This window comes from Camelus dromedarius, chromosome 24, assembly GCF_036321535.1.
Source record: "Camelus dromedarius isolate mCamDro1 chromosome 24, mCamDro1.pat, whole genome shotgun sequence".
In the NCBI taxonomy this organism is placed as follows: Eukaryota; Metazoa; Chordata; class Mammalia; order Artiodactyla; family Camelidae; genus Camelus; species Camelus dromedarius.
In genome coordinates, this window is record NC_087459.1 from 13,465,019 (window position 1) to 13,490,285 (window position 25,267).

The 25,267-nt window shown below is 45.8% G+C and overlaps 1 protein-coding gene across 1 annotated transcript in view; it reads left to right on the forward strand.

The window, feature by feature from the left end:
* The window catches only part of LOC105091150 (BOS complex subunit NOMO1), a 51,353-nt gene that overhangs the window by 3,323 nt on the left and 22,763 nt on the right, over positions 1-25,267 (forward strand). Inside the window, exons 2-16 of the mRNA XM_010982601.3 lie at positions 643-732; positions 2,267-2,312; positions 5,438-5,538; positions 6,205-6,311; positions 8,129-8,201; positions 9,684-9,836; positions 10,338-10,475; positions 10,806-10,895; positions 13,373-13,478; positions 13,672-13,822; positions 18,026-18,200; positions 19,856-19,997; positions 20,970-21,101; positions 22,148-22,284; positions 23,816-23,903. Of these exons, the coding sequence (XP_010980903.3) occupies positions 643-732; positions 2,267-2,312; positions 5,438-5,538; positions 6,205-6,311; positions 8,129-8,201; positions 9,684-9,836; positions 10,338-10,475; positions 10,806-10,895; positions 13,373-13,478; positions 13,672-13,822; positions 18,026-18,200; positions 19,856-19,997; positions 20,970-21,101; positions 22,148-22,284; positions 23,816-23,903 (1,729 nt within the window). The remainder of the gene's footprint in view (positions 1-642; positions 733-2,266; positions 2,313-5,437; positions 5,539-6,204; positions 6,312-8,128; positions 8,202-9,683; positions 9,837-10,337; positions 10,476-10,805; positions 10,896-13,372; positions 13,479-13,671; positions 13,823-18,025; positions 18,201-19,855; positions 19,998-20,969; positions 21,102-22,147; positions 22,285-23,815; positions 23,904-25,267) is intronic.

Consider the following 25,267-nt stretch of genomic DNA (forward strand, 5'->3'; position numbering starts at 1 on the left):
GTATTTATTGAGTACCTACACTAAATAAGACACTGTCCTAGGCACCATAAACCGTGATCACTGCACATGAAAAGCCTGTGGTCTGTACGTAATGTCCCTCTGTTCCTTTCCTAAATGTGCACATTGTGAGTTTGCTGTTTTATACATCTTAGCCAGTATGACCCAGTTCTGTTATTTCTGTATCATAGTTACTGATGATTAACATTAAGAGATTCTGGATGCGTGTTACTCCAAGTACTGGGACTCTTCGAGGTTAGTAATGCAGGCCCCTGGCCCTCGCCTGACACCTTCCAGTTTAGACATAGAAGTGAGGCTCAGGGATTGCATTTTAACAGGCACCTAACTGACAGCCAAATTCGAAAATTTCTTTTAGACCCAGAAACAGCATTGAGACAGCCACTAAAATAAGCTGAAAAGCACTGAAAAATGCAACTTCTGGCAGTAGTTTCTAACTTGAAAAATATCAAATCACATTATTTTGGGGTTACTTTGTGTCATTTCCCTCTGTCCAAAATGCCCAGTGTTAACAGCTGCACACGTCGGGTCCTGAACAAATGCCTTGTGACTGGATGTGTTCAGGTGCATTCTGTGTAGCCAGTTCTCAGAGGTGATAACTATGACTTCTCTTTCCTTCCTTTCTAGATAAAGTTGTACACCAAACACGGGACTTTGAAGTACCAGACAGACTGTGCCCCTAACAATGGTTACTTTATGATCCCCTTATATGATAAGGTAAGAGGAGAGACTACTTTAGTCTTTTACGATGGGAAGTTGTTACCGTGACCCACGGAGCTGCGCTGGCCGGGAGAACGGCTTTCCCATGTGAGAAAATACTCATCTGCTATGTAAATTATAAGTGGAATATGACAATTCTGAAGGCCAGATTCCAAGGGAGACAGCTTCTGAACTGGTTGGACTGAGTATAGTGATTCTCAGTGTCTCCAGGGACATGTGGCAACGTCTAGAGACATTTTTGGTTGTTACAACTGAGAGGGAGGGAGAATGCTCCAGTTACCTCGTGAGCAGAGACCAGGAGTGGAGCCAAATATGATGGGATGCTGTACGGAACAGGCCAAGTGTCTGCAGTGCCAAGGCTGAGAAACCCTGATTTAACAGAACCCTCTCCTACAAGCACCTTAAAATATAGTTAAAAAGAATTATACAAACAATATGTGAATTTATGAGCTTTGTGGGAAAAAAAATTAAGGTTTTTAGAAATATCTGGAGCAAATTTTATCTTTTATCCTCCAAATCCCCCTCCGTAGTGATAACCTCTGATAAAAATTTTGGTGTGTATCTTAGCAGACTGCTTTCTCTGTTCTTAGAGTTACGCAGGTATCCAGGAATACACATGCACACATGTATGTAGACACACACAAACATGTATGCACACAGATGGGTATCCATGCATACCTGTACTCCCACACCTCATCCTCCCCACATTTCAACTTTTTATTTGGAAATGTAGCTTCATAGAAAGTTGTAAAAATAGTTAATATGCTACATAGTTTTGCTTTTGTTAAAAAAAAATACAAGTGGAATCAAACACCGTTCTGCAGTGTGATTCTGCCCCTCCCCCCATGGTGATATCTTGGTACATTTAGACATCAGTAGTAGGTGTGTGGACCTACTACTGTCCTTTTAATGGCTACACAGCGTGTCAGAGTCACACCAAACTTATTTTACTGCTTCTCTATAGACATAGAAGCTTTTCCCAATTTTTAAAATTGTTATTACTAACAACATAGCAATAAATATTCTTGAACTTAACATCTTTATGCACAATACATAAGATTGCTTTCTAGAGGTAGACTAGTTGGGTCTTGAAATCAAATTTATCTTTTTTGTTTTTTAATTATTGAAACATTCTCAAGGAGCCCTTTACTCAAGGGTGTATGAGTAAAATCGAGTTTTTTAAGAAATGGCTTTAGTTCCTGAAGATGCGTTCTGATCCTGGCAACCTCAGGCATATGAAGTGCTAACCGGCGACTGGGTTAATAGTACGTTTTCGCATCAGACCAGGAGTGGCTGAATATAGTGTCTTCAGAACTCTTTGGTGGCTTAAAAGGGAGCTTCTGGAGTTGAGCTTGCTGCGCCTGAGGGGAATCAAGAGCCCACTACCACTTAACAAGTACAAAGTTGACGCCTGGAATTCCATTTCAGGTGTGGACATTCTATATTACATGATAGCGCTGAACTAAATTAAACTAGTTGAAGAGTTATCACTTCTCAGTTCTTGACATTGATTTTATTTTTCCCCTTGTAGGGAGATTTCATTCTGAAGATTGAGCCTCCCCTAGGGTGGAGTTTTGGTAAGTTAACAAGTAACAAGTAAGGTATACTCTGTAAAGGAGTAGGTTGTATGCTGAATATTAATTTAAATTAACGAGTGCATAGATTGTTAAAATAGTAAGGGTTCATTTCTAGTGTGGAAGAGGGTATTTTTTTTCACCGCCTCCTTATTACTTTAGACTAGGTTGGATTTACCTTAGACTTACCTTAAAGATTTTCTGTCATCTTTTTTAAAATAGGCATCATTTCTTGAACCTCTCAGAAAAGTCTGCTTTTGCAGTTTCATTCACTAAATGCTAGTAGAGCTTAATAAATATGGAGGTCAGGAGTGGGGACTTTGTTCCTGTCCCAGGATGACTTCTGTCTTAGCCCCCTCAGGGTTTCTTGTTTTGTTTTTAAAACTTGTTTTTAGTGAATTAGTAGCAACATTAAACATTGTGAGATTTGACATAAACATCCAGATCTACTTGTCTTAAGAGATCAAAAGATCTGGCAGCCTTAGGCCTGACCAGCCCTCTGATAACCTTGGACAAGTTACTTACGCTGGGTGGGCATCCATCTCCTCATTGGGGGCTCGGGAGAGTGGTGGTGCCAGACCCACAGGCTCCGTGGGGGAGTCATGGGCCAGTGTACTTCTGTGTTCAGAATGGCTGGCACATAACTGGCAATCAATTAGTAAACACTTAGAAGAAGTCCTTCCACACATGCAAACAAAAGCTCCAAACTTTCCAGAGGTGACTGCTTTTTAGCAAAGTTGGAGAGGTGGGAGTGGGGTTGAGATCAGAAGAAAGGGTCTTGGGGGATGGATAAATCAGGAGTTTGTGATTTGCAGATACAAACTACTGTATATAAAATAGATAAACAACAGGGTCCCACTGTGTAGCACAGGGAACTATATTCAATGTCTTATAATAACCTATAATGTTAAAGAATTTGAAAAAGAGTGTATAAATATATATATATATGTAACTGAATCACTATGCTATACACCAGAAACTAACACGACAGTGTAAATCAACTGTACATCAATTTAAAAAAAAAAAAAAAAAGAAGAAGAAAGGGTTCGCTTTGGCACAGCTGACGTTTTTGGAGAGCAGAGCCGTCACAGTTCAGTAGAGGGCTGTGTGTGACCCAGTTCCTACCAGGCCGGCCTGTGAATTAGAGGAGGAAGAACTGAGCCCCTGTCGTCACAGAGGCAGCTACAGCTAGTTTGCTCTGGGAGACTAGTTGTTTCCCTGTTCACAGGCCAGGGCACCTGGCTGGTGCAGCCCCCAAAATGCAGGGGAATCAAACCCAGCTCATAGCCAGAGAGGTCACAGACCAGTGGCCGGCGAGAGTGTTCTGTTTGAATCCTCTTCTCTTCTTGTCAATTCTTTTGATAAGCTTTTTAAGAGTAAATTATAGTGTACTTGCAGAAAATTGTACTCACAATAAGGTTATTGGGTGGTGACTTTTCACAAAGTGAACACCCTCATGTAACCACTGCCTGGATAACAAGATAGAACCTTGACCAGGGCCCGGAAGTGCCCCATCCCAGGCACTTACTAACTGCCCCACCCCTCCCCACAGGTGACCACCGCCCAACCTCAAATTATAGATTATTATATCTGTCTTGACCTTCATATAAATGGAATCATACAGGGTACATTTTGTGCCTGGTTTCTTTCTCTCCACATTGTTCACGGGATTCATCCTTATCTGTGCAGCTCTGGTTAGTTCATTCGATTGCTGTATGAATATAAAGCTATTTACCCCTCCTACTGTTGGTGGGTATTGGGTCGCTTCCCGATTTTGGCCACTAAGAACAGTGCTCCTGTGAACATCCTTGTTCATACCTTTTGGTACCTAGGCATTTGCGTTTCTGTTGAGTACATACCAGGGGTGAAATTGCTGGGCGATAGAATTTTCACGTGTCCAGCTCTAGTGGATATTGCCAGACAGCTGAAGCAGATGGCGCAGATTTTCTCTCTACCAGCCGTGTGTAAGGGTTGGGTCCTCCACATCCTCACCAGCCCTGGCTCTGTCAGTCTCTTCCATCCTAGCCGTCCTGGTGGTGATGTGCTGGCATCTCATTGTGGTTTTGATTTGCATTTCCTGATGGTCCATGAGACCGAACACGTTTTCATATGTTTACTGGCCATTTGGATGTTCTGTTTTGTGAGGAGCCCGTTCAAGGTTCTGTCCATTTTTCAGTGGCATCTTTCCCTGTGTGTGTGTGTGTGTGTGTGTGTGTGTGTGTGTGTGCGTGAGTGTGTGAAATTCTCTTCATTTTCTTTCATTTTTTCTCTACTTGTCACTCTACATTCTTCCTAATTTTTAAAAAACTCAGCTCTAACCCTTATTGTAATGAACTCTTAAAATTTTTAAATTGAATTAGTTGCTAATATTGAAAACTCCAGATTCCAACTTACAATCCAGATTTCCAGTTTTTCTCGAGAGGTTGGAAGCTCTGGCAGCACTGGGCCACGCGGCAGCAGTTGGCGGAAGCGGGGTCGCGGCTGCCCCTTTTTCCATTTGCCGTGCTCCTCACTTGGCCTGCCTGCTTCCTTCTAACCCCCTGGCTCCTGTGGGCATTGGAGTTTATGGTGCTGGTGTGACGGACGTGGCTGAACTCATGTCCTTGGTCAGGAGACAGATCTGGAGCCAGACTTTTTGGGGTTGAACTTGGGCTCTGTCACTCACAAGCTCTGTGATTTACTGTTCTGTGCCTCAGCTTACCCCTCAGTCAGCTGCAGACATTGCTACCTACACGTCTCAGGTAGTCATGAGGATTAAATGCACTTAGCTCAGTGCCTGGTCTGTAGTGAGCGCTCAGTAAATACAGCTCTTTGGCGCTCACTGCGTTTCCCCTGGGACTCTGAGACACACCTCGGTTGCAAGACTGTTGTTAGAGTATATTATACTCTAAACCCGGTTCCCTCTGGAGTGGGGGAGCGCGTGTCCAGGGCATGAGAGTGGGAGGGAGACTTTTCCCTGCATAATTCCTGTGCCTTTGGATCTTGGACCATGTGAGTGGCTCAGAAATGAATAAAATGAAAGTTAACCAGTAAAATGTGTTTTACCCAGACGGTTTCATCTTATCCCAGAACTCAGCTCCCTCTCGTGTCCTCTGCCCCGTTCCCTCCCCTCCCGTCTCGTTGCTCAGAGCCGACCACCGTGGAGCTCTACGTGGATGGCGTCAGCGACATCTGCACAAAGGGCGGGGACATCAACTTTGTGTTCACGGGCTTCTCTGTGAATGGAAAGGTTTGGCATTTGTCATGTCTGCTCTGTGGTACAGACCGAGTCTTCTCTTACCTTTAAAAAATAAGACATTTCAAACTGGGGGCTTTGAGCCCACAAGGGACCCACATAAGCTTCAGGAGGGTCTGGAGACTCCATGAAATTGCGTGTAAAATGTAGCGGGTATATTTTGGGGTCGGGCCTAGGTTGCTGGTCACTCCCCTGTCCGGGTATAGATGCCAGGATGGACTTTTAGAGGCTCAGGCGCTCAGGGGGAGTTGTTCCTCCCTGCATCCAGTGCCAGGGTTGAGATGGGCCTGTCTCCTTGCCTTCCCTTTGTTCGTGGCGGGTTTGTTCTTTCCCTCCACCCTGAGAGTGAGGGCGTTTGGCCCCGGCTCTATGTGTGGGCTTCTTGTTAGAGGTGAGGGGCGTGGGTATTTATTTCTCAATAGTTTGTAAAATAATCGTGCGTCCTTACCTGGTGGTATCTCAGAGTGTCACTTTACTGTTGCCTGTCCCAGACCCCAGGCCTCCCTGGGAAGGGCACCCATGACCTCTGCCATCTTTTCCAAGGACTCCCGACCCAGAGAAGGTTGTGGGCCCCGAGTGGGGAGCGGGATGGACAGTGCTGCTGGGAGGAGCACGCTGCTGCTGGGCAGCTCCCAACCTCCTCCTCCTTCTCCCCGGCAGGTTCTCAGCAAAGGGCAACCCCTGGGGCCCGCAGGAGTTCAGGTGTCTCTGAGAAACACGGGCACCGAAGCCAAGATCCAGTCCACGGTCACACAGCCTGGTGGAAAGTGAGTCATGCGTGTGCTGTCCTGCCCGGCAGCTGGAGGGGGGCTGTGATAGGGGACAGCGGGGAGCTGTGGAGTTAGGGAGACCTGGGTTCAAATCCTGATTCAGCCTCTTAACTTAGGACGGGTTCATGCCCCTCAGGGCCTCACGTGCCTCATCCGTAAGTTGGAAGTCATTTGACCCGTTACCTCTGATAGGATGATTAAGTGCGAAATAAATAACGCACCTGCTGCGGGGCCTGGCAAGGGGCAGGCCTTCACGGAGTCGGGACTGGCTCTTGGGCCAGAATCCTAGTTCCCCCATTTACTAGCTGTGTGCCCCGGGGCAAATTACTTAATGCCTCTGTGCCTTAGTTTCCTCATTTATAAATGATGATAATCATGGAACCTACCTCCTAAGGTTATTGAGAAGATTAAATTATAATACTGTTGTTTCAAACTGTGTGGCATAGACTATGTGCTTAATAACTTAGCTCAATACAGATTAGCTCAATTATGATTTTTAAACATCATTTTATCACTATTACATCACAATCATTTTGTAGTTGAGACTGATGACTATTTAATTAGCCTTGTTGAGTCAGATTTAAAGCATTTATTTAACGGATTTATATCGTTAAGTTGTAAACGTTAATAGATGTGCCAAGATTAATATCAGAATAGTTCCAGCTCATAATTTTGAAAGCATACAAATCACTGCTGACTTCAGTACACAAATCTGACTAAACTGCAGAACAGAAGTCCGTCAGTACGTCATCTAATTTTTAAATAATCATTGTTGAAATTATTTTTCAGTTTTGGAAAATACTGATTGATGCCTCTCCATCCCCCACCCTGGTCTGTAGAAGGAACATGAAACTTTCATTTTCTCTACTTTCTCAGTCATGGGCTGTTGACCTTGCTGGGAAAAGTGACTTGAACATTCTGAAACTCTTTCATGCGCACTAACTAAACCGACAGCAACTTGCAGAACTCGGATGCTCTGAACATAAAGTAGAGGGTAAATCTTACCGAGACCAAAATTCAGTGGCCCTGTCAACTTTGTTGTAGCAAAGTGATTTTCAAGCCCAATCCAGTTAGATTAGGCAATATTTGATGTAGTAAAATGCCACAGAAGAAGAAGCTGAATGAAATTTCTGTAGTTCATGTCACTGGAATTAGCCCTGCAAATCTGAATGTGTCAGAATCCTGGGGGTAGCATTTCCAACCTCAGCTCAGCCCACTCTGGTCTCGGTTTTGCCCATCACTACTAGAGTAATCTTCATTGGCTTCTGGTTTCATCATAATTGCTTTGTGCAAGAGCAGAGAATGGCTTGATTTGTTTCTGATAACGGATCTAAACTTTCTGGGGTAGGAGTCAAAGCTCACTATCATTTGCTCTCCCCTGACCCTTAAGTGTCATCTTGTGTGAGCGTCTGTCTCAACCTATGGGGTCCGTCCTCTGTTCCCTACCCACCCCTCCTCCCTTCCCACGTCTCCTCGCCTATCCTCGCCTCTCACTCTCAACACACACTTGACTGATCCCTGCTAAACCACAGTGACTAGTTTTTAGGCCAGAAGTCCCTGGGGCTCAGGGAAGCATCGACCTTCCTTCCTATTGGCACGTGGAACACCTGTCCTTGGCACACACAATACTCAGTACATGCTGCCTGATGAGGATTTGTACAGCAAATGTTGAATTTCATTTATGCTCATTTAACTGGCTAATGGCAAGTTTGTGATCTTTTAGACATTATTTTCTTGTGCTTCCAATAGTAGTCCTAAAATTAGAAATACCTGGGATGTTGGGAGAAAGTGAAGTGGTACTTTGTATTTCTTAGGTTTGCATTTTTTAAAGTTCTTCCTGGTGATTACGAAATCCTTGCAACGCATCCGACCTGGGCACTGAAAGAGGTGAGCATTGATTTCAGTTCTGTCGATAAGCCGTGCCGATAGTGTACTGGTTTGGGGACAAATGTAGAGGTTTTTAGTTCAGGATATGAAATGAGTTTATGGTTTTTCTAGAAGTAGATGAAAAAACAATGGTGCTGCTGATGAGTTTGGTGGTATTTATCCATGATAGCAGATGTTGCTTATGTCGGTTTCAGTTTTAGGTGACAATATTGTCTTCCTGCTGTGAAATAGGTTTGTTATTAACTGTAGCTATTTTGAGCCAAAATCAACACCAGAAGGACCCGATGAGTCCTTTTTCAGTCTGTAACAACAATCTTAGTAAGATTCTAGGAACTCTTGTACATGTGCCCAAGGAGAATGTCTAAGAATATTTATTACAGCTTTGTTTGTAATAGCAGAATGTTGTAAACAACTAAAATATCCACTAAGAGGAGAACGGATTGTGGTTTCATCACACAATTGAATTCTGTTTGTCAGCAATAATGAATATGCTTTTTTAAACTTCTACACTTTTCCACCTTCCAAATTTTCCATCTCCACTCCTTTATGCTCTTCTGTTTTGTACGCTCCAACTTTTTTTAAATGAGCATGCTTTATTTTTTTCCCATGTTTAAAGGTATGTTGGCATGTATTTTTAAACTCTCTGTTAATGTACAATTCACATAGAGAAGAGTGCACTTAGTCTCCGTGTCCAGCGCAGTGATTTCCCCAAACTAAACACACCACGCCCCCAGCACCAGACACAGAACAGAACCAGCACCCCAGGAGCCCCCTCATACTCATTGCTAGTCACTGCTTCCCCAAAGGGTGACATTATCCTGACCTTTAACAGCAGCTTTACTTTAAAACACAAATTTACATAAGCTCAAATTCCTTTAAGCATACTCTTAACAAACAATGCAAACCTTAAAATGTATTCTATTTGTAATGTGTAAGCTATTGTCTCTTCACAGATACTACAGAAACTCACTTAGTAGGTTTCCTCCTTTTGTGATCTTTTATTATAAGATATTTCAGCCAGACAAAAAGATATAAGGATATACTAAAGAACAAGCTCCAAACAGCTGAAGAATAAGAGAGAAAAAATACAATCCCAGGCCCTTGCAGACCCCCATGTCCCCTCCTCCCTCTGCAGATCAGTGTCATAGTGAATATGGCATTGGCCATTCTCATTTACGTCTGTATGATTTTTCTGCATATGAATATATCCGTAGTGGTGCTATCATAAATGGTTTAAATTACTGTATAAACAGTATCATATCTCCTCATCTCCATTTTGCCACATTTCCCTTCACTTCATTTTATGCATTAAAAATAGTTGTGATCATCCTACACATGCAATGTCATATGTTGCTTCCCCCCTCTCCCCCACCCAGTTAATATGTTCGTGTAGGCATGTGCTCATGTTGTTAAACGCTTTGTGAGTGTTTGTTCTTTTGGAGGTTAAAGTCTTCTTTTGGAGGTTAAAGTCTTCTTTTGCAGGCAAGCACCACTGTGCGAGTCACCAACTCGAATGCCAACGCCGCCGGGCCCCTCATCGTGGCTGGCTACAACGTGTCTGGCTCTGTCCGCAGTGACGGCGAACCCATGAAAGGCGTGAAGTTTCTTCTCTTCTCTTCTCTAGTAAGCAGAGAGGTGAGCAAAGAAGAGTGAACAGGAGAGACTGTGGGCAGTGGGTGGAGGAGATGGGGGATCGCAGACTAAGAATACATGGTTTAAAACGCAGGTCAAGGTTGACTTATAGTCTCAACATTTAAGAACCTTGTGCTTCTCTGTTGACTCACAAGAAACTGAATGTCTACCCTGGGAGGCAGTGGACTTTGGTGGAAAGTGCACAGGCTTTGAAGTCAAATAGATCCAGGTTCAGACAAAGCCCAGCTCTGCCTCTGACCATCTGTATGAGCCATTGTCGGGGGAAGGGGAGCAGTCAGGTGGTTTTTTCCAAGGAGATGGTGCCATTTTTAACTTTTCAACTTGAATGTAAAGATTTTTGTTCTTTTTAATCTCTGCTATGTCCTAGGTTTCAGAAATATATATTTTGTGAAATAAAACCTATACAATTTTTTTTTTTATAGTGTGGATGTTTGATGTAAGTGGAGAAGGAAGTGATTTTGGCTTTTTTTTCCCCTGGCGTAGGATGTTCTGGGCTGCAACATCTCCCCAGTGCCCGGGTTCCAGCCACAGGACGAGAGTCTGGTGTATTTGTGCCACGCGGTTTCCAAAGAAGACGGCTCCTTCTCTTTCTATTCCTTGCCAAGCGGGGGCTATACTGTGGTGAGTGAAGCAGACTTCCGTTCTGTTCATGTCTGGGGCTCTGATGGCACAGTAAGAGTCAGTGCCGTTTGGGTATCACAGGACTGAATGGTTGGCTTGCAGTTGCAGGAACATTTTATTTAGCAGTTACTTAAGATGAGATGCTGACCCCTCAGTAACAGCTGCAGAAAGTGCAAGCCTGTCTCTTTTAAATCTGCAGCCGTTATGATTAACAGCGTCTCCTTGCCTGCCCCGAACCCCTCGTCACTTGTGGGCTGCTGGATCGAGTATTCCTATTGATGGCTGAAACATGTTATTGGCTCCTGGTGATTAACAGACTCTTCCTTCCAGATTCCATTCTATAGAGGGGAGAGGATTACCTTTGACGTTGCTCCTTCCAGACTTGACTTTACGGTGGAACATGACAGCCTGAAAATTGAGGTAAGACTTCCTTGCCTTCTGGAAGGACAGGTGTTAGAGTTCCCACCCCTGGGCATGGGTGTTGCAAAGGTATCTAAAAAAAAAAAAATCAATATTTTATCTAGAAGTGCCATTGGAAAAAATGGAATCTTCTCCTCTGTCCCAGTTTATTCTGGGATCCTCTAGATTCTTCACCTTGTTCACATAGTGTCTTTATCTTAGAGAATTGGAGCCCTAGTTATAGCTACTTCATTCAGTGAAATGTATTTATTGAGTGTCAGTGGCATATTTCAGGTACTATTCTAGGGATGGGGAAATAGCAGTGACCAAAAGAGGAGGAAATTCTTATTTTTGTGGAATTCACATTCTAATGGCAAAAAGAGACAATGTACATAAATTAGCATATTAGAAGGTGTTGTGTTCTTTAGAAAAATAGAGGGGATTATACAGTTTCAGGATTAAAACGGATTATGGTCTTATAGGTTGTTCTTGGGAGGTCCTCACGCTGAAGGTGACTTATGAGTAACAACCTCAAGGGGAAGAGGCAGTGAATTGTACTGTGGGAAGAGTGTTTAAGACCGGGAACGGCAGGTGCAAAGGTCCTGAGGCAGGAGTGTGCCTGGAAGGTTTGAGGGTCCCCAAAGAGGCTAGGGTGGCTGGAATGGAGGAAGGGAGGAAGGGAAGAAGAAGAGAGTCAGAGAGATGATGGGGTATGTCGTGGAGGTCCTGTAGGCCATTCCAGACAACAGCTACACCACTGAAAGTTTCTGAACAGAAGAGAGGTTGCCGTATTGAGAAGAGTCTGCAGGGGACAAGGTGGCAGTGAGGGACCAGTAGGAGGCTGTGGCAGGAGACCAGGTGAGAGCTGACAGAGCTTGGACCACAATGGGATGATCGGTGGGGTGGTAGGTGGCCTTTCCAACTCCCTGGACCCTAAAATAGATGGTAAATGTGTTTTTCATCATATTTCTATCTTTAATTACAGAAATAGAAAATGGTTATTGTAGAAAATTTGCTAGACCAAGCAAATCCCAAAAGAAAACAGCAGTCTTTCCTAAGTGGACCACCCAGTGTTACAGTTATTAAAAAAATTAGATTTTAATTGTTTTCTTTTAATGTTTCATTAGAAAGTACAGCATTAAAGTAGCTTAAACCGGTGGGAGCTGGCTTTTAGGTCCCATGCTCAGTGGGGTTCTGACTCTGCCTTTTAAGATTCAGTAGAGCATTTGGCTGTTCTGCTGTGTGCTGGAGGTGGGGATGGAAGGGAGAAGGTGAAGTCCTTGGTTGCTTCACAGGGCTTGCAGAGAAGGATGAGGACAGGTGAGCCAAGAAAGACGTTCCCAGATCACAGCCAAATACATGTTTTTAAACAGACTTGAATGGAATTTCAGGGAACAGCCTGTAAGCTGTATGAGGTCAGAACTCGTTGAGTCTTATTCTTTATTGTGTTGCTCATATGTGATTTAGTGTCAGGCACATGTTAGGGGCCTAATAAATGTGATTGTTGAGTGAATATATGATTTAATAAGTGAGTAGACCATGTCTTTATAGGAGGCTCAAGAAGAGCTAGCTGACTAAAAAGGAAGCCATTTTATTTTATTTTTTAAATCTCTCTCAAATGCTGTTGCATGGAAGCATGTATCCATCCATCCATTCATTCATTCAGGAGTCTTTTATTGTGTGCTTACTGTGTATCAGGTGACTAAGACAGAAAAGGTCCCTATCTTCATGGAGCTTACATTCTAGTGGGAGGTAGACAAACTATAAGAAATCAAAGGACATACCCGATATTGGAAGTTTTTGGATGGAGCCTATAAAGTAGGTTGATGTGATGGACAGTGACTGGCTGGGGCGAGAGGCAGGGGCTCCTGAGAGAGGATAGTCAGGGAGGGCTTCTTGGAGGTGGTGACAGTTTGAGCTGAACCTGAAGGAGGAGAAGGAGCTGCTTCTTCTTGGATCTCCTCCAGGTCGGGGAGGAGATCCAGGCTGAGGGAGCAGCTGGCTTAAAGGCCCCACGTGGGGAAAGCATGTGGGAACCCAAGGTCAGGGTGCTGGGACCCAGCAACTGCAGAGAGCCAAGGCCTGGCCCTCACAAGGAGGAGGGCACAGGTGGGCCCACCAAGTGTGGAGGATGTTCGGCAGTGGAGGTTCAGTGGGGGGGTGTAGGTGGAGTTAGTGAGACTTGAATTCCCAGTTATGGTGGGAAGACGGGAGAAGGGCACCTGAGACCTCGCAGAGGTGGAATCCACAGGCCTGACTGTTGTTGGCGTGTGGGCAGCAGGGTGCAAGGTGATGCTGGGGTCCGAGCTGGGGAGACTGGAGGATGGCGTGGCCCACAGGACCGGGGCGAGGCAGGAAGGGGCAAGGGCTGGAGGCTCTCATGTCTGACTCAGTGATTTTTAACTGAGGAAAGGTTAGGGTTAGGTGGCATCGTGACATCAGGGAGGCTTTTGTGGCCCAAGCATATGGGAACCTTCTTTCTGTTCCTCATCTTCCAGCCTGTGTTCCACGTCATGGGATTCTCTGTCACCGGGAGGGTCTTGAATGGACCTGAAGGAGAGGGCGTTCCAGACGCAGTGGTCACCCTGAACAACCAGATCAAAGGTGGGCTGACACGTTGGGCCCTGGGCCGCCTGCCGGGGCTAGGTTTGGATTACAGAGAGAAATGGAAAGGAAACAGAACCTCAGTGACTCTGTGAAAACAGGCCAGCTTTTTGTCTCAAGTATCCTCACGCAGATGAGGGATTTGCAGTTGTTCTGGGCTCATCTCGTGTTGGCGTGTTTTTTTGTTTTACAGTCAAAACAAAAGCTGATGGCTCATTCCGTCTGGAGAACATAACAACTGGGACATACACCATCCATGCGCAGAAAGAGCACCTCTTCTTTGAAACCGTCACCATCAAAATCGCACCCAACACGCCTCAGCTGGCTGACATCATCGCCACAGGGTAAGGTGGTCGTGTGTGGGTCTGGAGGGGCTGGGGCTTGCGTTGGCAGCCAGGGGAGAACAAGACCGCCTTCCGTCTGGCTGTGCATTTCTGCCAAGGACCCCCATGCAGTCTCAGGCACCTGCTGGGATCCAGGCTGGCTTCTTTAGAAAGATCAGTGTTGAATCTTAAAAATGAAGATAATTGATGGATGCTCAAAGAAAATTGCCCTCCTTCAGAGTTAAAGTGTGTTTAAGTTAGAAAAAGATCTTTTGTGTCTGACTTCACATCTGTGGAGCCTTCCTTGGCTTAACTGGAAGGTGGTACAGCTGGTTGAGAAAGTTTGTAAGTTGCTCTGTAAGTTTCTCCTGCTTTGTTGTCCTCATTTACTGTGACTTGTGGGGGGACATCCCGGGGTGGGATTTCTATAGATTTATCATGTAGTGACTCCGTCTAATGCAGAGAACCCCGGCCTTGGAGTCAGAGCTCGGATCTCTCGCCCGTGTGTCACCTGTGGACGGGGGAGGCTGCCGTCTCTCTCCCAGGCAGCACTGGATGCTCGCTAGACAGAACCTCAACAGGGACGGGGCAGGATCTGCTTGGAGAGAGGCATCTCCGAGCAGCACGATGTGGGTGGGAGCGCAGTGCTTGGTGCTGTTGGAGCATAAAGTACTGGGCGGACAAAGCGGGCGGATCTCAGAGAACCTCTTCACATCCCCATCGGAAGGCGGGGTCTTTCTCCTCCAGGGAGAAAAGTCAAGGGGCCAGTGAACTGTCGTGTACATGGAGGTAACACGGTTAAATTTTTGTCTTCAGTGAGCCACTCTGGTGGTCTGGTGGAAGGAGACCTTGGGAGAGGCAAGGCAGAGGCTAAGGAGACACAAAAATAGAGTTGATGAGAGCCTGTCTTATGGGGAAGTCAAGGACACATTGGAAAAGTATCTCGGTTCCCAGACTGCGGGGCTTTGACTGGGAGAGGAGCCAGTTAAGGACGAGGGTTCAGTTTTGGCTGCAGGGGTCTGTAGGCCCGCTAGGTGGCACTCTCCAGCAGGTGTGAGGATCGGTTGTAAACCTGCAGGTGAGGCAGCAGGCGGCAGCCAGAATCCTGAATATGTAAGAGCAGGTGGAATTAGATCAGTAGACTAGAAGTAGAATGTCAGCCTTCGAGGGGTGACCTCAGGAGAACCTGGGGCAGTGGGTTTTAGGAATGACCTCCCAACGGTCAGGCAGGTCCAGGAGCTGAGCCCTGAAAACATGCTTTATGTACTTGGTCAGTGAGGAGGCTGTGGTGACCATTTTCTGTAGGCAGGTGGCAGGGTCCAGGTCAGGGGTTCAGTGTCGAAAGGGAGGTGAGGAAGCAGATCATCCGTGGAATTTGGTACTGAGTCTGTCCTGGTGGAGCCTCAGACAGGAATTCCTGGACTTAAATGTTCCCTCCTCCTTTTCATAAACTGAGCAGCTACTCCCGGTAAGGCACTTTGATAGATGCTGAGTGTACAAAGTGAACCAAACTAACATTACAAAGGCGGGGCTGTCCTCTTATCGGGGAGACAAACTTGAGACGAGACATTTGTGATTGTAAATTATGGGGTATGCAGGGAAGAGATCAGGGTCTCTGAGGGGACTTCATTTAGAGTGGGAGCTGTGGAAGGCCTTCCTGGGTGGCTGAGACCTCCGGGAGGGCCAGAAGGTAGCTGAGTGAAGGACCTCAAGGGCAGTGGGAGGAGTGTGCTCCAGGTCCTGGAGGGGACAAGGATGCTCCGTGGGGGACAGCCAGTATGGCTGGGGGCGTCCGTGGGGCTGGAGAGCTCCGTGACCTTGTAGCCATCTGGTGGAGATGGGCTTTCCCCAAATGCAGTGGGAAACCATTGAAGAGTTATCAGCAAGGGAGCCATGAGGATCTGGGCATTTAAGGAATTTTTTTTCTTTATTTTCTCCTGACTGCTGTGTGAAGAATGAATCTGAGGGAAGCCAAATGGAGGGAGTAGATGGGAGGTGTGACAGTTGTCTGAAGGAGATGTGGTGACTGCTGGGACCTGGGACTAGGGTGCTGGTGGGGGAGGGAGCACAGAGGAGAGGTAGGTGGATTTGATTGGTAATACAGAGCTAGAATTCACAGGCCTCATGCTGTCAGAGCCCAGGTTTTTTATTTGAGCATCTGGGTAGATGGAGGAGGTACTAATCACAGAGATGGGGACATGTTTAATTTTATATTTATTTTCTTCTTTAAAGTGGATTGTTTGGGTCAAAGAAAGAAAAACCACATTTGTTGAGCATCTTTAGAAAAATTTATCATTTTCCTTCCAGCCCACATAGCACATTTGCCTTTTAATTCATTGATATTTCTTACTTTTTCTTTTTTTCCTTTTGGAAAAATTATTTCTTAATTTATTTGAAAAACAAACTCTGACTAACGTCCAAATGGCAATGAGAATATAGTTGTGTCACTATGCAGCAAAATTACTAATTTCTCTCCATAAATGTAGTAAATCCTGATGAAAGAATTATTGATACCAGTCAGTTTTGAGGCTCCAATGTATTAAAACACTCTCCTACCAGCTTTTTAGTTCTTTTTCTAAACTAAGTCAATATACATCTGAGGTCTAGGGTAACTGACCACTTCTCTTTAGTTGAGAATATGAGCTAAAAGAGATCGTATGATTAAAATATTTAAAATTCAGGCAAAGAGGCTCAACTTGGAAGAAATAAGGGACATCCCCCTGATGTATATACAAATCAAGAGACTACGGAAGGTCCTTGAGAATAATTCCATCGGGGTATGCCCGTCCTGTCCATCTCTGAAAGTGCACAGTAGGGAACCAAAAGGCATACCTCTGAGTCTAGATCAGGGGCTGGCACACTTTTTCTGTCAAGGGCCAGAGAATAAATATTTCAAACTTCATGGGTCCAAACGGTCTCTGGGAAAACCCAGCACAGTTCATAAATGAGTGGGTGTGGCTGTGTTCCAGGGGGACTCAGCGCACACTGATGTTTGAATCTCACGTCATTTTTATATGTCATGGAATAGCCGCCTTTTGATTTTTTTTTTCCTTTTAATCTTTTAAAAGTGTGAAGATAAAGGTGTGAAAACCATTCTAAGCTCATGGCCCCTCCCACAGCAGGTGGCGGGTGTGACCTGGTCCGAGGGCGATGTCATCTTGCCCCCTGCGGTCCAGCGTGAGCCCCCGTGGCCGGGTTGGTCCCTGCCCTCTAGAGAGAAGCGGCTGTGCTTCCATCACCCCCGGATCTCACACACGGCCTTCCACCGCTTTGCGATTCCCTCCACGGTCTTTCCTTTGCAGCAGAGAGGGTGTGCCATCACTAGTGCACCCCGTAATTATCCAACATTGAATCCAACGTTTCTTCTTCTCCTTCTGTCAGAAATAACAACTGATTTTTATCTAAAGTGATTCCCTTTAAGATTAGAAAATATAACCTTTAGGCAGTTGAAGAAACAATTGTGGCCTCCAGCTGTGGTACCTTATTACACTGTAACACATCAGCTGACTAACAATGAAGACACCAGCCTTTGCTGGTCTTTATCAGTGAACGGATGCGCCTTTCATGTGCTCCTCGAGGTGCGCCTTGTAGCCCTTTACACTCTGCTCATTTGCAGTCTCCCGTCTGAGTCATTACCTTAATAGGGCTTTTCAATTATAAATTCTTTCTGTGGCTCCTAGCTCCTAAGGAGTTCAATTTTAGCTTCGCATTTTTTTTTAACTTAATTACCGTTCCTATTCAGGTCTCTCAGATTGCTTTTATCCATGCATTATATATAATCACAGGCGAGGAAGGCGTCTTTGATAACCCTGCCTTGTTTTATCGCCTGGGTAATACCACGGTTTCTTAGGCAACTTACAGCTCTTGCTTTTAAGGACTAGTCCATGTTCTCAATTCAAGGCTGCTGCATCGTCAATGATCCAATTGCCTGAAACATTTTTATCATCCGCAGATTGTCTGAAAATCGCTTCTGCAGTGGGGGATGGCCAGCTGTCACCCAGAACACACAAACAGCCCCGCCCTGGGCCCTCGCTCTGCCTTTTCCGTTCTTTCCGAAGGTTGCTTTTACAACTGGGGTCATTTGGGCTGCCTTTCCGTCTCTTCATTAAGGTCAAACTGGTCTCAGGGACGAGGGCTGGAAGAGGCATGCGCAGTTCTGGTTGCTAAGTGCCTTTCCTGTGATGCCTGAGTTCTCATGTTGGCGTGAACGGTCCCTCGTTGCAGGTTCAGCGTCTGCGGCCAGATATCAATCATCCGCTTCCCTGACACTGTCAAGCAGATGAGTAAATACAAAGTTGTCCTGTCCTCTCAAGACAAGGACAAGTCTTTGGTCACTGTGGAGACAGATGCTCAGGGATCATTTTGTTTTAAAGCGAAACCAGGGACCTACAAAGTCCAGGTATGACGAGTTTTGTTCTGTTTAAGATATTTGAAAAAAAAAAAGTGAATATTTATAAAGGGATAAATGGGGTCAGAGAAGGTGCATTTCCACTTCCAGCTTGTCGTTGTGAAATCTTTAGCTTTCTGCATGTCACAGTTAGTAGAGCAGACAGCAGCCGGCTTAGAAACAATGCAACATTCTTCCTCTTCTCGAGTCCCGATGCTTACGAGCGCTCAGTGTCAGGCTGCCGGTCACACTGCCACCTTCTCAGGTTCTGGCTGCTGTGGGACATCCTTGGGTCCCCAGAAGAGATCAGAGTGAACTCTTCCTTCACAGCAGCTCAGAAACTTCCACAGCGCAGGGCTTCTGGGCCCTGAAACCACAGTGGAGTGTCCTTTTTCCTAATTGTAGATACTGGGCAGGCACTACCTGATTTCTCCACCCAGGCAGCTGGAGAAGCTGGAGACTCTGGCCTGTCGTGTCACTGCCAGGGTGAAGGCCTGAGCATGGGGGTGGGGGCAACAGGTAAGAGACCAGACAGGAGCAGAGGTCGGTCCAATGGCCCCACGCCGAGACCATGTCTCAGTGGCTCTCAGGCTCTCGTCTAGCAAGTCAGCCTCTGCTTCTCCCTGGGGAAGAGCAGGGTTGGGGGGCGGGGGTTGCTGGAAGCGTCCTTCTAAGACAGCGTTTCCTCTAGGGCCGCCTGGATCTGCTCCGGGGAGATGGGGTGGGGGCACAGCCTTCTCCCTGCTTCCACAGACAGCATGCTGTGTAGGATGCCAGCTCCTTGTGACGGCCACATGGACAAGCCTTTGGAGTCCCTTTCAGAGGCACAATAAGGGACTTTTCCAAGGAAGGGCAATTCTGGAGGGTAATCTCTACTAGGGATGAAGAAGGCGACCACTGCCTCCTCTCCCAGTCTATCCTGGGAGCCTGAGGAAGGCATGCAGAAGAGAGGGGAGAAGAAATGGCCCAGTTCCATGCTGGTTATCCATGTCACATCCACAAATTAATAGCTTATGTCACCAGTGACCTCCCTTCCTGCTAAAATCTGGAACAAGACAAGGATGCCCGCTCTCACTGTTTCTGTTCAATATAGTGTTGGAAGGCCTAGCCATAACAATCAGACAAGAAAAAGAAATAAAAGGGATCCAAATCGGAAAAGAAGAGGTAAAAATGTCACTATATGTGGAAGACATGATACTATATATAGAAAACCCTACAGACTTCACCCAAAAATTACTAGAGCTGATTAAAGAATTTGGCAAGATAGCAGGATACAAGACTAACATACAGAAATCAGTTGCATTTCTTTACACTAACAATGAAATATCAGAAAAGGAAAGTAAAGAAACCGGTGACCTCAAGCCAGGAACAGATCCTGGGACCTAGTATGGTTTCCACCAGGGTACACATGGTCTGTGACAGCTTCGTGTGCCCCGCTGTGCTTTTGTATACACGCTGCCACTGCTGAAGGCTGGTGTTTCATGGCTGATTAGAAGCATGTTTTCTTCACACAGGCTGTTTGCAGATTTGTTGTGATTATAAAACTTGGCTTAGGAGTGAACATTTGTCCTATGAAATCTGTTGAGCCTTAGGCTCAGGTGGTGCCCCAGAGGCCCGGGAGTGGCAGTCCTGATGCAGCCACTGACCTTTTCCCACGTGTCCCACAGGTGATGGTTCCTGAGGCGGAGACCAGAGCTGGGCTGACGTTGAAACCCCAGACGCTGCTTCTGGCTGTGACTGACAGGCCTGTGATGGATGTGGCCTTTGTGCAGTTTTTGGCATCAGTTTCTGGGAAAGTCTCTTGTTTGGGTAAGATGTCAATAGAAAGCAAGAACAGAGAGTTCAGAGCAGTCGGCAGGCAAAGGTGGGATTTCGGTGAGCTTTTCCTCATCAAAGGGGAGAGCGGAAGCTGCTCCTGGGGAGTGGTGTCTGAGAGTCCATGTTGTGTACAGTTCTTCCTGAATAATCGCCACCATCACCAGAAACATTTCTCTTGGGAGTATTTCTGCTTTGGCTCCCAAAAGAACGTGTGGGTTTCTTTTTTTTTTCCCTCTGACTCTGAAGACGGGATTAGGTCCAGGTTTTAGTCCCAGCTCTGCCACTGACCAGTGTGAGACTAAGCATTAACTTGCCAGCCTCAGTTTTTCTCCTGTCAAATGGGACTGTTACTGCCCTCAGAAGGTTTTAATGATGCTTACATACGGTCATGTCATGAGGCAGTGTAGCACAATGGTTACATTCACAGACTCTGGAACCAGACTACATGGGTTTGAACCTTTGCTGTGTGATATGGGGTAAGTTACTTAACCACTCTGTGCTTTGAGTCCCTCTTCTGTAACACAGAGATGTTAATAGTACCTGCCTTACAGGGTTGTTATGAGGATCAAATAAGTTAGTGTATGTATAGCTGTTAGAAGTACCTGGAACACAGCAAGAGCCATATAAATCTAGCAAAATTACTATGTAAAATTATGATGATGATGATAAAGGGCCTAGTTCTGTACCTGGTATGAAGCGGGCATTCAGTCACGTTTCATCACCTTATCTTCCTCTGGCTCCTGTTGGTGCTCCATACATATTACTTCCCCTTGTTTGGTACGGATGACCTGCATGGGGAGAGACTCCTTAGAAGCAAGCAGATGCATGTTAGCTTTGAAGGAACGCTCCTGGCGCTGCCCCTCGGGAGCTGAGCGGTGGCAGGCAGCAGGCGGGGGGGAGGGTTCGAATGGGTGCTGGGGCTTGAGAGGCAGTTGGATGAGGCCCCGCATCTCTTTTCTGCAGACACCTGCGGTGACTTGCTGGTGACCCTGCAGTCCATGAGTCGCCAGGGTGAGAAGCGGAGCCTGCAGCTCTCCGGCACCGTCAACTCCATGACTTTCACATTTGACAATGTGCTGCCTGGAAAATACAAAAGTAAGAGCCGAAGGTGGCCTCTCGTGGCCTCATGCCTCCCGTCTTTCTAAACTTTATGAAACCCGGCCCTCTAACTGTACCCCAGCTGCACAGCTTTACCCGGTTAACTCTCGTTTGCCCCTTGACCCTGAATGTGCATCGTTTAGCTTTGGGCAGTAACCCCGGAGTCGAGGCTCTGTGAACTGACTGCCACCTCATCAGGACGCCCCACACGGTGCGCCTCATGCCATTTCATTTCTTTCTTTCTGCCGGAAAAGAGTGTGAAATAATTCCACTTGTGTGTTCTGCCACCTGGCTGCTGGGTGAGTGTGGCAGGTTACTTGATCTCCTGAGAGTCAGTTTCTTCTTCTAGAACAGGCGCAATAGAACCTTCCTGCAGAACGTAGGGCTAATGGGATCTGGGTTGTCAAGCCCCTCGCGTGACGCCTGGGAGGCAGCAGTGCTGGCCAACTCCGGTGCTCTTCCCCCTGCCCCTCTCCAGAAGCTGCCTGTTGCCTGTATTTCTGCCCTGTCAGAGTTCAGCTTGGAGCTGCTGGCAGTGAATAGCTTATAAAGTGGGCCCATTTTGCCGGGGAATTATATTTTCTGTTTTGTCAGGTGTTGGCAAACTGTGGCCCGAGGGCAACTGCCTGTTTTTATAAATAAAGTTTTATTGGAACACAGCCACGCCCATTCGTTTGTGTGTTGTCTGCAGCTGCTTGTGTGCTGCAAAGGCAGAGTTGATAGTTGAGACCACGTGGCCCATGACGTTGAAAGTATTTACTCTCTGGTCCCTTACTGAAAAAGTTTGCCAATCCCTGAATAGCTTACTTGTAGCCTGGTCTTTAGGATCAGCTGAATTTCTTTCTTGGTGATTTTAATGGCCATTGGTTTCAGTTTTTCTTTAGCAGTTACTTATGCTCAGCACAGCTGAGACACTTGCACATGTGTTGATACGTATGTGTGTACGCTCACACACGTAATTCACTGTCACTGTGTTTTCCGGGGTACCTGGGGAGGTGGTGTGCTCTGTGCCCACGTGTGTGTCTGCGTTGCATTCTTTCCAGTAAGCATCATGCATGAAGATTGGTGCTGGAAGAACAAGAGTCTGGAGGTGGAAGTTCTGGAGGACGATGTGTCCGCGATTGAGTTCCGGCAGACGGGCTACATGCTGAGATGTTCCCTTTCTCATGCCATCACTCTGGTATGTGTGGCTTGTGAGGAATCTTCTGTTTGGAAGGGCACTCGCCTTTTGGAGAGCGAGCAGGACTAGCGTGCTGAGAGTGTTATCGGCACAGTCAAGTTGGATTTCCTCTTCTGCCCCTCGACCCACCCACCTGCTGTGGAGAGAATCATCAGGAAGCATTTAAAGCCACTTAGTGCAAAGATGCCTTTATTAGGGAGAGGTCCTTGTCCTGGGTCCACATTAAATTCTAGCTTTCACTAGTGATCGGGGGAAGCCGCTGATGTAGTGCAAAGCACGTGGGCTCCATAGCCTTGGGCAAGTTCAGTGAATGTTTCTGAGCCTCAGTTTTCTCGTCTAAAATTGAGATCATAATCCTCACTCCCCAGGGCTGTAGTGAGGTTTAAGTAAACCTCTTCCATGTCTGAGGTTTTCCTGGCATGCACAGTTATTGATGAACGGTGCGACTGAGGACAGAGGTATTAGACAGGGTCTTATTCTCTTGTGGACTCTGTGGCTGGGTTAGCCGTGTACCTGGTGGGTTTCAGGAAGGGGAACACCTGTGTAGGCCCAGTCATGAACTTTATATGATTTTTTGACTTTAAGCAATGGTGGATGTCACTGTCAGGTCCCAGTGGAGGAACGGAGGCAAATGGCAATTAAGTGACTGCTTATGTGAGACACTAGAGGAACTGAAACTGGTGTCTCCAGTGCCAGTTGGATGCTGTAACTGCTCAACTACAGATGTTCAACAGACAGCTTTGTTACACGAGATGGGTCCATTGGTATCCAGTTGAGAATAAGTAATGGACATTTAGGAAATCATTCTGCCCTTAATTCCGCTAGTGGGTTTCCATGTCCCCTAGACTAAGATCCATATTTGTTGACGATGGCCAGTAGTCCCTTCATTAACTCGCACCTTACCTCCTCCCACCCTCCGCCTTGCTCACTGGGCCCCCGCACACCAGCTGCCTCCAGTTCCACACCAGGCTTGTTGCCTCCTCTGGGCCTCTGCACGTGCTCTTCTCTCTGCCTGGGAGGCTGCATCTTCTCCAGAACTGAGCGTAGTTGCTCTTTCTCATCATTCAGGCTGCAGCCCTACTGCTACCTGCTCAGGAGGGGCCTGCCCTGAGGCCAAGCTGAAGAAGCCCCTACAGTGGAAGCCCCTTTCTGTTCTGCTCCCTGTTTATTTCCCTCTAAGCTCTGTTTCTTCCTGGCTGAACTCTTGCCGATTTCGTTGTTGACTACATGGATTTTCTCTCTTCCCATATTAGAATGTAAGCCCTCCCTGGAAACAGGAGCTGTGTCAGCAACCAAGGCCCAGCCGTGGGTCTACTGCATAGCAGGTGCTCAATAAATGTTAGTTGATTGAATGAAAAAAAAGCACGTTTTTGTTGGAAGTTTTGGAAGGTTTTTAATTTTCCTGTGGCACCCAGCTGTTCAAATGATTAATGGGCAAAACAGATGACTGGTTCAGAAACACAAATATTATTAATCATCTGGGTGTCTCCATCTCCCCTAGTAATTCATTGTATTGGCTTTGGTCCCTTAGGAATTTTATCAGGATGGAAATGGACCTGAGAACGTGGGGATTTATAACCTCTCCAAAGGAGTCAACCGATTCTGCCTGTCCAAGCCTGGTGAGTCTGGGAGGATTGATGTGCTACGAGTTAGAGAAATGGAAAGGTACCAGAGGGTGGTTTTAAAGGCGACTTTTCCTACCTCAGTTCAATTTGCATCAAGCTGTCAATTTTGGTTGTGGTTAGCATACTCGTTTCCTTTTTCTTTCCTCTGGAGGGAGCCACGTTTTTACCCAAAGAATTAGAGCTGGGGGTTGGCATGGGTTCCCCATCTCTTGGGTTTGAGTTGGGTCCAGACCACTGGGCCCTTTCACTTCTAAAAATATTACACCATCAGCCCATGACCTCTCCTGATGAATGATCTTTTTAGCATAAAGATTGGATCATCTCCCATCTTGCTTAAAATCTTTCAGTGGCTTCTCTCTCTGTTAACAACTTTATTGAGATGCAATTTGCAGACCATAAAATTCACCCACTTAAAATGAACAATACAATGATTTTTAGTAAATATACCACATTGTACAGCCATCATTATAATCCAGATTAGAACATTTTCATCACCTGAGTAATAACCTTCATGCATGTTTACAGTTAATCTCCATACCTAGCTCCAGGCAGCCGGTATTCCATTTTCTGTCTCTATGGGTTTGCCTTTTCTCAGACATTTCATATAATGAGATTACATAGTACTGGTATTTCTTCAGGCTCCTTTTACTTAGTATAGTATTTTTGATGTTCATCCAGGTTGTAGCAGGTATTAATAATTTGTTCCTTTTTATTGGTGAATAGTACTCCACTGCATGGATATGTAATTTAGTGTATCCATTCACCAAGTTGATAGGTATTTGACTTGTTTACAGTTTAAGGCTGTTACGAATAACGTTGTTACAAATATTTGTGTATAAGTCTTTGTGTGGACATCTATTGGGTAGATACCTAGAAAGAGAATCATATAATAAATATATGTTTAATTTTTAAAGAAACTGCTAAATTATTATCTAAAGAGGCTATATTTGCCATTTGTTGTTCCTATCAGCCATGCCCCCATGCCCGAGGGTTTCTGTTTTTCCACATCTTTACCGATGTTTGTGCCTGTCTGTCTTTTTTTCAGCCATCCTGGTGGGTGTAAAGTAGTATCTCATTGTAGTTTTATTTTGCATTTTCCTGATGAATAATTCAGTGACTTCTCTTGGTTCTCAAGGTAGAATACAGTTGTCCCCACTTAACCATGGTTTCACTTTCCACAGTTTGTTGCCTGTGGTCAACTGTGGTCCAAAAATATTAAATGGGAAATTCCAGAAATAAACAGTTCATAAGTTTTAAATGGCATGGTTCTGAGTAGCATGATGAAATCTCTCACCATCCTGCTCCTGTCCAGCCCAGGAATGTGAATCATCCTTTTGTCTGGCATATCCATGCTGTGT